General features: G+C 48.6%; 1 protein-coding gene across 2 annotated transcripts in view; it reads right to left on the reverse strand.

The window, feature by feature from the left end:
• The window catches only part of NUP85 (nucleoporin 85), a 34,813-nt gene extending 25,546 nt beyond the window's left edge, over positions 1-9,267 (reverse strand). Inside the window, exons 1-5 of one of the 2 annotated variants that reach the window (XM_032177587.2) lie at positions 9,033-9,267; positions 5,173-5,266; positions 3,808-3,970; positions 1,715-1,785; positions 407-450 (exon numbers count right to left, since the gene is read on the reverse strand). In XM_032177587.2, coding sequence (XP_032033478.1) covers positions 407-450; positions 1,715-1,785; positions 3,808-3,970; positions 5,173-5,266; positions 9,033-9,065 — 405 coding nt within the window. In that variant the 5' untranslated portion in view covers positions 9,066-9,267. Of the gene's footprint in view, positions 1-406; positions 451-1,714; positions 1,786-3,807; positions 3,971-5,172; positions 5,267-8,827; positions 9,013-9,032 lie in introns of those variants that run through there. The other variant, XM_032177585.2, reaches the window with a different exon arrangement.
• Between the last annotated feature and the right edge of the window lie 4,991 nt (positions 9,268-14,258).

Genomic DNA, 14,258 nt, shown 5'->3' on the forward strand with positions numbered 1-14,258 from the left:
AGACCAGCCTGGCCAACATGGTGAAACCCCATCTCTACTAAAAATACAAAAAGTAGCTGGGCTTGGTGTGACACACACCTATAATCCCAGCTACTCGGGAGGCTGAGACAGGAGAAATGCTTGAACCCAGGGCACTCCAGCCTGGGTGACAGAGCGAGACTCCATCTCCATCATAAAAAAAAAAAAAAAAAAAGGAACCGAACATTCACTCAAGTATTTAACAAGCACTTCCTTGTGAGCTAGACCTTGAAGGGGGCAAGACAATCACTGTCACCCAAACGAGCTGCCTATCTACCTGAAAAGAAGAGATTTCTGCCATAACAGGAACTGCAAAGCTGCCCCAGGTGGGTGCCCAAGACACAGGACACAGTGGTGCTAAAACAATAAAGGTGACTCCCCCACTTACCTGGCTGCTGAACTGGCGGCCGTTGGCTGGATCTTTAGCAGCAACTAACAAAACACAAAACATTTTAAGTGAGCAATGGAACTCAGGCTTCTTGTCATAGCTGAATATTCCAGAGTCTATGGCTTGAGCCTTTGTTTCTTTTAATGACAAATTTTTTGGTTTTTTTTTTTTTTGAGACAGAGTCTTTCTCTGTCCCTCAGGCTGGAGTGCAGTGGTGCGATCTCGGCTCACCGCAACCTCCATCTCCTGGGTTCACGCCATTCTCCTGCCTCAGCCTCCCGAGTAGCTGGGACTACAGGCGCCCGCCAACACGCCCCGCTAATTTTTTTTTGTATTTTTAGTAGAGACGGGGTTTCACCGTGTTAGCCAGGATGGTCTCGATCTCTTGACCTCGTGATCTGCCCGCCTCGGCCTCCCAAAGTGCTGGGATTACAGGCTTGAGCCACCGCGCCCGGCCTTAATGACAAAAATTAAAAGACATTATAATCTCTCCTAATTATGGATTTTTTTGTTCTTCAATTCTCAAACCAAAGGCCCTCAAGTTACAAAATGGCACTTTCAACTGCAACACAGCTACCATAAAGGTCTCTGACATGCCAAGCACAGTGGCTCACACCTGTAATCCCAACACTTTGGGAGGCTGATGTCAAAGGACTTCTTGAGCCCAGGAGTTCAAGAACAGCCCGGAAAAATTAGGGAGACCCCGTCTCTACAAATAATTTAAAAATTATCAGAACAAAGGTCTCTGAGGAAAAGAGGGGACAAAAATTGTTTAAATTAGCTGGGCATGGTAGTACACACCTGCAGTCCCAACTACTTGGAAGGATGAGGTAGGAAGATCACTTGAGCCCAGGAGGTGAGGTCATGACTGCAATGAGCCATAATGTGTCTTTGCACTCCAGCCTGTGCAACCTTGTCTCAAAAAAAAATAATAGTAAGTCCAGGCACAGTGGCTGACTCCTGTAATCCCAGAACTCTGGGCTTGGTGGTATACAGCTGTAGTCCCAGCTACTCAGGAGGCTGAGGCTAGAGAATTGCTTGAACCTGGGAGGTGGAGGTTGCAGTCACCTGAGTTCGAACCATAGCACCTCAGCCTGGGCGACAGAGCAACACTCAGTCTCAAAAAAAAAAAAAAATACTCTAAATGATTACTAAAAAAGTAAGGATTATGAAAGATGGAAAAGTAAGTTTTGGACTGGAATATCAATCAAACTTTACCTCACAGTATTTATACATAAATACTCAAAATACCCACACACACACACACACACACACACACACACGCACGCACGCACGCACAGTCCTTACTTGCAAGCTGGTGCATTTCCTCCATACATGCTCTTATGACTGATCGGTAGTTTTTACTCACTCGAACCAATCTACAAAAAATAAAATAACACACAAGGTGAGCCTGGAACATCTTGTAGTGCCACAAAGGAAGGAAACACTCAAATAAATGTAGAAATTTGCTGAAAGAAAGAGGGGAGCCGTTGTGAAGGAGCTCCTAACCTTCGGAAGCTGGAACTTGGGCAACAAAATAAAATGCCACAAAACAACCCATGGGCTAAAGTTAATATCCACAAACCCATACTGACATTAATTGTTGCCGATGAAATCTACTGGTCAGACCTTGTCTCAAAAAAATAAAAAACATACATAAAGATATTTACTGGCCGGGCCTGGTGGCTCAGGAGTGTAATCCCAGCACTCCGGGAGGTGGAAGCGGGCGGATCACCTGAGGTCAGGTGTTTGAGACCAGCCTGGCCAACCTGGTGAAACCCTGTCTCTACTAAAAATACAAAAATCCCAGCTACTCGGGACACTGAGGCAGGAGAATCTCTTGAACCCGGCAGGCGGAGGTTGCAGTGAGCCAAGATCATGCCATTGCACTCCAGCCTGGGCGACAGAGTGAGACTCCATCTCAAAAAAAAAAAAGAAGACAGGGCCCCCTGCCATGAAGGAATTACAGGACTTTTGACATGTTTTTTCCTAGAAGTGACAATAGGTTTCTCAAACTCACCAATATTCTCCACCAGAGTCCCTTAAAACCAATAATCAGGCCAGGTGCAGTGGCTCATGCCTATAATCCCAGCACTTTGGGAGGCTGAGGTGGGCAGATCACTTGAGGTCAGGAGTTCGAGACCAGCCCAGCCAAAATGACGAAATCCCATCTCTACTAAAAATGCAAAAAATTAGCCAGGCGTGGTGGCATGCATCTATAATCCCAGCTACTCAGGAGGCTGACGCAGGAGAATGGCTTGAACCCAGGAGGCAGAGGCTGCACTGGGCCGAGATTACGCCACTGCACTCCAGCCTGGGTGAGAGTGAAACTCTGTCTCGAAAAACAAAAAACAAAAAAACAAAAAACAAAAAACAAAAAAAACAGGGCCAGGCATGGTGGCTCACGCCTGTAATCCCACCACTTTGGGAGGCCAAAGCGGGTGGATCACGAGGTCAGGAGATCGAGACCATCCTGGCTAACACGGTGAAACCCCGTCTCTACTAAAAATACAAAAAATTAGCCGACGTGGTTGCGGGCGCCTGTAGTCCCAGCTACTCGTGAGGCTGAGGCAGGAGAATGGCGTGAACCCAGGAGGCGGAGCTTGCAGTGAGCAGAGATTGCGCCACTGCACTCCAGCCTGGGCGACAGAGCGAAATTCTTGTCTCGAAAAAAAACAGAAAAACAACCAATAGTCACTCACACACACACTCATACAGAAGCTGACCTGGGTCTTGTCCAGAATGATTCACCTGTGAAAAGCTTATCAAGGAAGTAATATACCAACACTGCCCATGCCCTAGCCATCCATGTGAAGGGATGCTGACAAAAATCTAACACAGGAGTTCTTAAACTCCAGTGTGCTGGAGATTTTAAGATCCAACCACAGAGATTTTGATTTTGATGATCTGAGGTGGGTCCCAAAAGTCTACAATTAACAAGTACCACTCTGATAATGATGAAGTTATGAACTACAATTCAAGAAAATCCTAATCTATAAACAGTACAAGAGTTTTCTGGTCTGTTGTCAAATAACGTCTGAACCGTTATTTTTTAGAGACAAAACTGTTAGGTTTATATTAATTTTCAAATCTCCCAACAATGTGACCTCATTCAATGACTCTCACATGCTTATGTGGCCTAAATTTTCTTCTTTAGAGGGTAAGTAAAATATGAATATAAATAAAGCTTGTCAAGCCAGCCAATCAATAGCATTTGCATATTCCCACTAAGTCTTCCCATCACTGCTAATGTACACTGTCCAGTACTCATGCCTCAACTAGAACCAGGAGTCTCTTATTTCTTTACGCAACCCATAAAACACACAAAAAGACAACAATGTACTTCATTTGGCTTTCCACAGCGTAGTGTGGGCTTCAACACCAAACAGCAACCAACTTACTGAGATTTTCTGGATTTTCCAGTCAACTCTTCGTCAATTCTCTGGAGGCCCAGAAAGATTCCATGGGATTCATTGAAGAGTTTTCTCAAGATTTGAGAGTAAACATCTACATCCTTACGGATGATATAGATAAAGGGGCAACTTGGCACCATGTCTGATTTTTCTGAAACGAAACAGAAAAAAAAAAATTTAACACCTATTATGATCATCTCCAAAAGTGAATCTACTCTAAAAAAATTTTTTGTGGCCAGGCATGGTGGCTCATGCCTATAATCCCAGCACTTTGGGAGGCCGAGGCAGGCAGATCACGAGGTCAGGAGTTCGAGACCAGGCTGGCCAACATAGCAAAACCCTGTCTCTACTAAAAATACAAAAATTAGCTGGGTGTGGTGGCGCATGCCTTCATTCCCAGCTACTCAGGAGGCTGAGGCAGGAGAACTGCTTCAAACTGGGAGGCGGAGGTGGCAGTGAGCCGAGATCACACCACTGCATTCCAGCCTGGACAGAGCGAGACTCCGTCTCCAAAAAAAAAAAAAAAAAAGCAAATCAAATGTCAAGATTCCAGTTTTATCCTTCTACTGGAGGGAGACCGTATCACTGTATCAGGAAAAGAAGAAGATTCACATCCCATCCAATAGCTGATGGAACTTAGGAAAATCAAGCCAAGGACAAGCTATGTCACTCTCCAGCTCCATCTGTGCCTTGGATGCTACGCCTCAGCTCAGCCTACAGAACTATTATTCAGCTGAATCCATGCTGTGGACACAAAAGTGACGGCCAAGCATCTGCAAGGTTCACAATAAGGGAGCTACTGATAGGAATTTGGTCACTTTGGACAAAGAAAAAGGGATAAAAAGCTTGACATTTTAAATATGAAGATAATTTTTCATGAAAACAATTGTTAATTTTTTTCCGGGATTCAACATCTTCAAGATCTCAAAAATCAATGAAAATCTCAAATAGCTAACATTTCAAAAATAAAAATGCTGAAATGCAACAGGATTGCTTGAGGCCAGGAGTGTGAGACCAGCCTAGGCAACAAAACGAGACTCCCATCTCTACAAAGAAAAAAAAATTAGCTGGGCGTGGTGGCATGGGGACCTGTAGTCTCAGCTACTAGGAAGACTGAGGCAGAGGATCACTTGAGCCCAGGAGGTAGAGGCTGCGGTGAGCCATGATCGCACTGTACTCCAGCCCGGGTGACACAACAAAACCCTGTTGTATCTTGAAAACAAAATAGAGAAAATTAAAATAGTACAAAATAAATTCAACTGTTTCAGTCCACAACTAGTAAAACCTGAGTTAATAAACAGAAAAACAACCAAATGTCCCAACATGGATAATTTGGAAGAAAAAAAACCCTACCTTTTTTGTTGAAGGAGGTTTCACACACCAGCATCTCCCCTGGACCCCAGTCAAAACACATTTGGTTCTTCTTGGAATTCACGCCTGGAATCAGCTAGTAAAATAAGGCATAGAAATCTAAAATGAAAAATGTTCTTCTTACTGAAGTCGTTCCATTCTTTTTTTTTTTTTTTTTTTGACACAACGATTCACTCTGTCTAACAGGCTGGTGTACAGTGGTGCAATCTCAGCTCTCTCCAATTGCCGCCTCCTGGGTTCAAGGGCTTCTCCTGCCTCAACCTCCTGAGTAGCTGGGACTACAGGTGTGTGCAACCACACCCGGCTATTTTTTTTTTCATTTTTAGTAGAGACAGAGTTTCACCATATTGCCCAGGCTGGTCACAAACTCTTGAGCTCGGGTGATCCATCCGCCTCAGCCTCCCAAAGTGCTAGGACTACAGGCGTGAGCCACCGTGCCCGCCCTGCTGAAAAACACTTTAAGTGAAGAGCACAGCTGGCCCTCTAATAACACTGTATCCTTCAATAACATTTCCTTATAACACTGTTAAGAAAAATTCATTTTGGGCTGGCGCGCAGTGGCTCCCGCCAACACTTTGGGAGGCTAAGGCGGGCAGATCTTCTGAGGTCAGGAGTTCTAACTCTTGTTGCCCAGGCTGGACTGCAGTGACGCGATCTCGGCTCACTGCAACCTCTGCCTCCTGGGTTCAAGTGATTCTCCTGCCTCAGCTTCTTGAATAGGTGAGATTACAGGCACGTGCCACCACACCAGGTTAATTTTTGTATTTTTTTTTAGTAGAGACGGGGTTTCACCATGTTGGCCAGGCTGATCTCGAACTCCTAGCCAGGCGCAGTGGCTCATGCCTGTAATCCCAGCACTTTGGGAGGCCGAGGCAGGCGGATCACGAGGCTAGGCGTTCGAGACCAGCCTGACCAAGACGGTGAACCCCCATCTCTACCAAAAATACAAAAATTAGCTGGGTGTGGTGGCACGCACCTGTAATCTCAGCTACTCAGGAGAGTGAGGCAGAAGAATCGCTTGAACCCGGGAGCCAGAGGTTGCAGTGAGCTGAGATTGCACCACTGCACTCCACTCTGGGTGACAGAGTGAGAATCCGTCTCAAAAAAATAAAGAGGCCAGGCGCAGTGGCTCACACTTGTAATCCCAGCACTTTGGGAGACTGAGATGGGCAGATCACCTGAGGTCGGGAGTTCCAGACCAGCCTGACCAACATGAAGAAACCCTATCTCTACTAAAAAAAATACAAAATTAGCCGGGCATGGTGGCACATGCCTGTAATCTCAGCTACTCAGGAGACTGAGGCAGGAGAATTGCTTGAACCTGGGAGGCGGAGGTTGCAGAGAGCCGAGATCGCACCACTGCACTCTAGCCTGGGTGACAAGAGGGAAACTCCGCCTCAAGAGAAAAAAAAAAAAGAAGGCCACATATCTCCCCAGACAGCTTCCCTCACAAATTGCTCACAAGGAAATTCCTTGTGAGCCTCTAAAATTTTCAGGATACACATCACCCCTATAAACTAGTCCTAAAATCAAGATCTGTTGATTCTTACAATGTCAACTACCAGCTTATCTTCACAAGTAAAAGACCAGAAATCGGCCGGGTGCGGTGGCTCACGCCTGTAATCCCAGCACTTTGGGATGCCGAGGCGGGCGGATCACGAGGTCAGGAGATAGAGACCATCCTGGCTAACATGGTGAAAAACTCCGTCTCTACTAAAAATACAAAACAAAATTAGCCGGGCTTGGTGGCGGGCACCTGTAGTCCCAGCTACTCGGGAGGCTGAGGCAGGAGAATGGCATGAACCTGGGAGGCAGGGCTTGCAGTGAGCCGAGATTGCGCCACTGCACTCCAGCCTGGGCGACAGAGCAAGACTGTCTCAACAATAACAACAACAAAAAGACCAGAAATCAGCCAGGCGTGGTGGCTCACGCCTGTAATCCCAACACTGTGGGAGGCCGAGCTGGGTGCATCACAAAGTCAGTTCAAGACCAGCCTGGCCAACATGGTAAAACCTCATCTCTACTAAAAATCCAAAAAAAAAAAAAAAAAAATTAGCTGGGCGTGGTGGCACACGCCTGTAAACCCAGCTACACAGGACACTGAGGCAGGAGAATCGCTTGAACCCAGGTGGCGGAGGTGGCAGCAAGCTGAGATCAAGCCAATGCACTCCAGCCTGGGCAACAGAGCGAGACACTGTCTCACAAAAAAAAAAAAAAAAAAAAAAAGCCGGGCGCCACTGACGCCTGTAATCCCAGCACTTTGGGAGGCCGAGGTGGGCGGATCACGAGGTCAGGAGATCGAGACCATCCTGGTCAACACGGTGAAACCCCGTCTCTACTAAAAATACAAAAAATTAGCCGGGCATGGTGGCAGACACCTGAAGTCCCAGCTACTCGGGAGGCTGAGGCAGGAGAATGGTGTGAACCCGGAAGACAGAGGTTGCAGTGAGCCGAGATCGCGCCACTGCACTCCAGCCTGGGAGACAGAGCGAGACACCGCCTAAAAAAAAATAATAATAATCCCTCTACCTACCCTGAGATGAATGCAAACATCAATTTTTCCTCTGCTCCCTCTTTTCACAGGTAAAATGCAGATTTACTGAGGCTAATCACCGACTCACAAGAATGTAATCATTTGCCTCCTCACCGCCTAACCTCCCTTTTTTGCCCCTCCTGCTAGCTCCTTCCTCTTTAACTAGTGATGTTTCCAAAACCATCTTTGGAAAAAGCACAGGTCTCAGATCTTCCTGTGACCTGTGCTTTTTCCCGGTTGGATCCTCAACCTTAGCTAATTAAACCTTTATCGGTTGAGACCTGTCTCAGTCACTTTTGGTAAACAAGAGAAAGAGGGAAAACAAGAGCAATCCAAGTAGCAGAAATGGTTAGGTATCTCGTACATAAAGTGCGTAATTTTTTTATACACATCACAGATCATCCACAGTTGACATACTGTCTTCAAAGTTCAAATGGAAGTGAATGCACAGCGATAAAATAGGAATAGTCTCCTGAGAGAATACGCTGAATAAACCTTAGGCCTCTCAACGTGCCGCGATGCAGAGCTTAATACGGCTGGAAGAAAAATATAAATTCCTCTGCTTGGGCTGAACCCACTCTAATGCCCAAGAGGAAAAGCGAGGGAAGTAGAAAGGCCAGGAAGATAAAGGAAGGAAAGGGACGGAGTGGGACCTTCGAGGCCGGGGTTTGTGACTGGTGGCAGAAACCCCGTGACCACCGCGACCCTAGGGCAGGTGTCAGGCCTCTGAGCCCAAGCCAAGCCATTGCATCCCCTGTGACTTGCACGTATACACCCAGATGGCCTAAAGTAACTGAAGATCCACAAAAGAAGTAAAAATAGCCTTAACTGATGACATTCCACCATTCTGATTTGTTTCTCCCCGACCCTAACTGATCAATGTACTTTGTAATCTCCCCCACCCTTAAGAAGGTTCTTTGTAATTCTCCCCACCCTTGAGAATGTACTTCGAGAGATCCACCCCTGCCCCCAAAACACTGCTCCTAACTCCACCGCCTATCCCAAAACCTCTAAGCACTAATGATAATCCACCACCCTTTTCTGACTCTCTTTTCGGACTCAGCCCACCTGCACCCAGGTGAAATAAACAGCCATGTTGCTCACACAAAGCCTGTTTGGTGGTCTCTTCACACGGACGCGCATGAAAGCGGGCACCTCGTTAACACTGCGACTCCGGAAAATGGCAACTGAGTCGAGGGAAGAGGACGAGCGCCTCGCGACCACTAGGGAAGCAGACAAGCCTAAAGTAACTAAGCAGACGCAGTTCTCAACCCGCAAGGACGAGCAAGCCTGTTCGGGGTGCTCTTACAGTGACTGTTGGCTCGCCATCTAGCTCCTCCATAGCGCCGAACCCCAGCCTCCTAGAAGTCGCCGGGACGCCAATGCTTCCCGCTCAGGCCTCCCGCTCAGAGTTAGCTGCGAGACAGGACCCCGCCTGGGCGTCTCCTGCTGCGCCTGCAAGCCCAAACCCTCAGTGCTGCGGCGCTGTCTCCTCTCAGCCACGGCCACCCCTCTGCGGTCCTCTGCACGCGTCCTTCTTTCCTGGCGTCGACAGCAAATCAGGGAAAACAGCGCCGAGGACTGACTGCACTCACAGTACCGCGCTAACAGGATCAGGCGGCGCCGCGGACACCCTGGTGCCCAGCGGAGAAAAGGCCCCCGGAGACGGCGGGAGGGGCAGGAGGACCCCGGGGCCAGAGATGGTGCGACTGCGCGTGCGTGGGCTGGGGCGGCGGCAGTTGGGTGGGAACTCGTGCGGGACTTAGGTCCCAGTAATCCTGCAACCTCTCCCAACTCTGGGAGTCATCGCTCCATCCCGGTCTCCACCGTAGTGTCGTCGCAGCCATTTGTCCCAACCCCGACAGTCAAACAGGCTTGTGCTGTAAAACAATCGCCTCCACTCCCACACTAGAACACACACAAGAGGCACGGGAACAAAATCGATACCTCCGGGCGCTGTGGCTCAAGCCTCTGATCCCAGCACTTTGGCAGCCAGAGGTGGGCGGATCACTGGAGGTCAGGAGTTCAAGACCAGTCTGGCCAATATGATGAAACCTCGTCTCTACTAAAAATATAAAAAATTAGCCGGCCGTTGTGGCGGACACCTGTAATCCCAGCTACTCGGAAGGCTGAGGCAGGAGAATTGTTCCAACCCGGGAGGTGGAGGTTTCATTGAGCCAAGATCGCACCACTGCACTCCAGCCTGGGAGACAGAGCGAGAGTCAGTTAGCCGGGCTTGGTAGCGCGCGCCTGTAATCCCAGCACTCCCGGAAGACGAGATGGGTGGATCACTTGAGGTCAGGAGTTCAAGACCAGCCTGCCCAGCATGGGGAAACCCCGTCTCTACTTAAAAATACAAAAATTAGCCGGGAGTGGTGGCGGACACCTGTAATCCCAGTTACTTGGAAGGCTGAGGCAGGAGAATTGTTCCAACCCAGGAGGCGAAGGTTGCAGTGAGCCAAGATTGCGCCACTGCATTCCATCCTGGGCGACAGACTGAGACTCCGTCTCACAAAAAAAAAAAAAAAAGAATTATTTTGCTGAGTCTCAAAAAAAAAAGTATTTTGCTCTTTTTCTCTTAATAAGTTTCTGTTTTTTTTGTTTTTTCTGTTTTTTTTGTGTTTTTTTTTTGAGAGGGAGTCTGGCTCTGCCGCCCAGGCTGGAGTGCAGTGGCGCGATCTCGGCTCACTGCAAGCTCCGCCTCCCGGGTTCACGCCATTCTCCTGCTTCAGCCTCCCGAGTAGCTGGGACTACAGGCGCCCGCCACCACGCCCGGCTAATTTTTTGTATTTTTAGTAGAGACGGGGTTTCACCGTGGTCTCGATCTCCTGACCTCGTGATCCGCCCGCCTCGGCCTCCCAAAGTGCTGTGATTTCAAGCGTGAGCCACCACGCCCGGCCAAGTTTCTGTTATACCTCAAGTTGGAGTTATCGCCTGTGTAATTGAAAACTTTTCCAGAGTTAAATACAATTTGAGAGTTAAATCAACCACTCTAGAGAGGGGAAGGAGTCACTGGTGGAGGAAAGGAAAGAGAAAAATAATTTGTAAGATAATTGTTTCATTTTTCCAAAGGTTTTCCATTAGGATTAGCTGAAAAAGAAGGATACATAAACTACTTCATCAAAACCTTATTCTTAGAAATCTATAGAAAGGTTGAGGAAGGAAAAGGTCCATATATAGTATGCGTAGTCAGTTTATAGAACAAGGATAGGCAGGGCACGGTGGTTCACGCCTGTAATCTCAGCACTTTGGGAGGCCGAGGCGGGTGGATCACGAGGTCAGGAGATAGAGACCATCCTGGCTAACACGGTGAAACCCTGTCCCTACTAAAAATACAAACAAACAAACAAAAAATTAGCCGGGCATGGTGGTGGGCGCCTGTAGTCCCAACTACTCAGGAGGCTGAGGCAGGAGAATGGCGTGAACCTGGGAGGCGGAGCTTGCAGTTAGCCGAGATCACGCCACTGCACTCTAGCCTGGGCGACAGAGCGAGACTCCGTCTAAAAAGAAAAAAAAAAAGGCCGGGCGCGGTGGCTCACGCTTGTAATCCCAGCACTTTGGGAGGCCGAGGCGGGTGGATCACGAGGTCAGGAGATCGAGACCATGGTGAAACCCTGTCTCTACTAAAAATACAAAAAAAAAAATTAGCCGGGCATGGTGGCGGGCGCCTGTAGTCCCAGCTACTCGGAGGCTGAGGCAGGAGAATGGCGTGAACCCGGGAGGCGGAGCTTGCAGTGAGCCGAGACTGCGCCACTGCACTCCAGCCTGGGTGACAGAGCGAGACTCTGTCTCAAAAAAAAAAAAAAAAAAAAAAAAAAAAAAAGGCTGGGCACGGTGACTCACGCCTGTAATCCCAACACTTTGGGAGGCCGAGGCGGGGAGATCGCGAGGTCAGGGGTTCGAGACCAGCCTGGCCAACATGGTAAAACCCCATCTCTACTAAAAATAAAAAAATTATCCGGGCATGGGCCGGGCGCAGTGGCTCTCACCTGTAACCCCAGCACTTTGGGAGGCCGAGGTGGGTGTATCACGAGGTCAGGAGATGGAGACCATCCTGGCCAACACCGTGAAACCCCATCTCTACTAAAAATACACACACACAAAAAAATTAGCTGGGCGTGGTGGCGGGCGCCTGTAGTCCCAGCTACTTGGAGAGGCTGAGGCAGGAGAATGCCGCGAACCCGGGAGGCAGAGCTTGCAGTGAGCCAAGATTGCACCACTGCACTCCAGCCTGGGCGACAGAGCAAGACTCCGTCTCAAAAATAAATAAATAAAATTATTCGGGTGTGGTGACACATGACTGTAATCCCAGCTACTCAGGAGGCTGAGGCAGGAGAATTGCTTGAACCTGAGAGATTGCAGTGAGCTGAGATTGTCCAGCCTGGGCGACAGTGCAAGACTCTGTCTCTAAAAATAATAATAATAATAATACAAAAATTAACCAGTCATGGTGGCATAGCCTGTAATCCCAGCTACTCAGGAGGCTGAGGTGAGAGAATCACCTGAACCCAGGAAGTAGAGGTTGCAGTGAGCCAAGATCCCACCATTGCACTCCAGCCTGGGTGACAGAGCGAGACTCCATGTCAAAAAAAAATTTTTTTATTCTTATTTTTATTGATTTTATTTTTTATTTATTAGAGACGGAGGTTTTGCTATGTTGCCCAGGCTGGTCTTGAACTCTTGACCTCAAGTGATCCTCGTGCCTTGGCCTCCCAAGCTGCTGGGGTTACTGATATGAGCATATGAGCCACCATCTCCTAGCCCACTTCCTTTTTCTTTTCCTTTTTTTTTTTTTTGAGAGGGAGCCTCATTATGTCATCCAGGCTGAAAGCAGTAGTGCGATCACAGCTCACGGCTCACTGCAGCCTTTGCTTCCTGGGCTGAAGTGATCCTTCCATCTCAGCTTCTTGAGTAGCTCGGACCACAGGCAAGCACCACTATGCCTGGCTGATTTTTTGTATTTTTGATAGAGACGAGGTTTCACCATGTTGCCTAGGCTGGCCTCGAACCGCCCAACTCGGCCTGCCAGGCCTGCCAAAGTGCTGGGATTCCAAGGGTGAGCCACCGTGCCCAGACCCACTTTCTTTTTCTAAAGCATCCTTTTTCAGTGCACAGCTATCCCTTTCCTCCCACCCCTATAAAAATGATGGAGGGAGAGGTGCAGTGGCTCACGCCTGTAATCCCAGCACTTTAGGTGGCCGAGGTGGGTGGATCACAGGGTCAAGAGATCGAGACCATACTGGCCAACATGGTCAAACCCCATCTCTACTAAAAATAAAAAATTAGCTGAGCATGGTGTCGTGTGCCTGTGGTCCCAGCTACTCGGGAGGCTGAGGCAGGAGAATCACTTGAACCCGGGAGGTGGAGGTTGCAGTGAGGCGAGATCATGCCACTGCACCCCAGCCTGGCTACAGAGCAAGATTCCATCTCAAAAAAAAAAAAAAGTGGAGGGAGAATATTAATTGGAAATTTCCATCTCTTCACAATTTTTTCCTGGAAATTGCAAAAGGATTTTCAGAATATAATTTCAGTACATTCCCTAGGCCCAGCTCCCAGAATTTCAATGTGTCCTTGGAATATATATTGCTCAGACATTTGAACACATTTTGTTTTTTTTTTTTTGAGACGAGGCTTTTCTCTTGTTGCCCAGGCTGGAGGGCAGTGGAGTGATCTCAGCTCACTGCAACCTCTGCCTCCCAAGTTCAAGTGATTCTCCTGCTTCGGCCTCCCGAGTAGTCTTCCCAGAAGGTTGCGCTGGCTCGTGAGTGATCCTGTCCTCTCCACCCGCAGGGCCGCGTTCGCACCAAAACCGTGAAGAAGGCGGCCCGGGTCATCACAGAAAAGTACTACACACGCCTGGGCAACGACTTCCACACGAACAAGCGCGTGTGCGAGGAGATCGCCATTATCCCCAGCAAAAAACTCCGCAACAAGATAGCAGCGTGAGGCCGGGCGCGGTGGCTCACGCTTGTAATCCCAGCACTTTGGGAGGCCCAGGCGGGCGGATCACGAGGTCAGGAGATCGAGACCACGGTGAAACCCCGTCTCTACTAAAAATACAAAAAAAAGTTAGCCGGGCGTGGTGGCGGGCACCTGTAGTCCCAGCTACTCGGAGAGGCTGAGGCAGGAGAATGGCGTGAACCCAGGAGGCAGAGCTTGCAGTGAGCCGAGATTGCGTCACTGCACTCCAGCCTGGGCGACAGAGCGAGACTCCGTCTCAAAAAAAAAAAAAAAAGATAGCAGGGTGAGTCGGCCGGGGCCCCGCGGGTCTGTTTGTGTGCTCTGCCGCCCTCCGACTGGGGAAGAGACGGTGCCGTGGTAGTTTCGTTAGCCTGAGACTCCCTGGTGTCCCGGAGAAGGGCTAGAGCTCTGCGTGTGCAGGATTTCTGTTGTGAACTTAGGCCTGTGTCATGACTGGCCACGGTGACACTGGGTCGAAGGTAGCCACCGTCAGACCTCTTGTCTTGAAGCTACGTTGCTTTTAGGTGTCAACTTTCTTTTTTTTTTTTTTTTTTTTTTTTTTTTTTTTTTTTTT

Source organism: Hylobates moloch, unplaced genomic scaffold (assembly GCF_009828535.3).
Source record: "Hylobates moloch isolate HMO894 unplaced genomic scaffold, HMol_V3 SCAFFOLD_15, whole genome shotgun sequence".
Lineage (NCBI taxonomy): Eukaryota > Metazoa > Chordata > Mammalia > Primates > Hylobatidae > Hylobates > Hylobates moloch.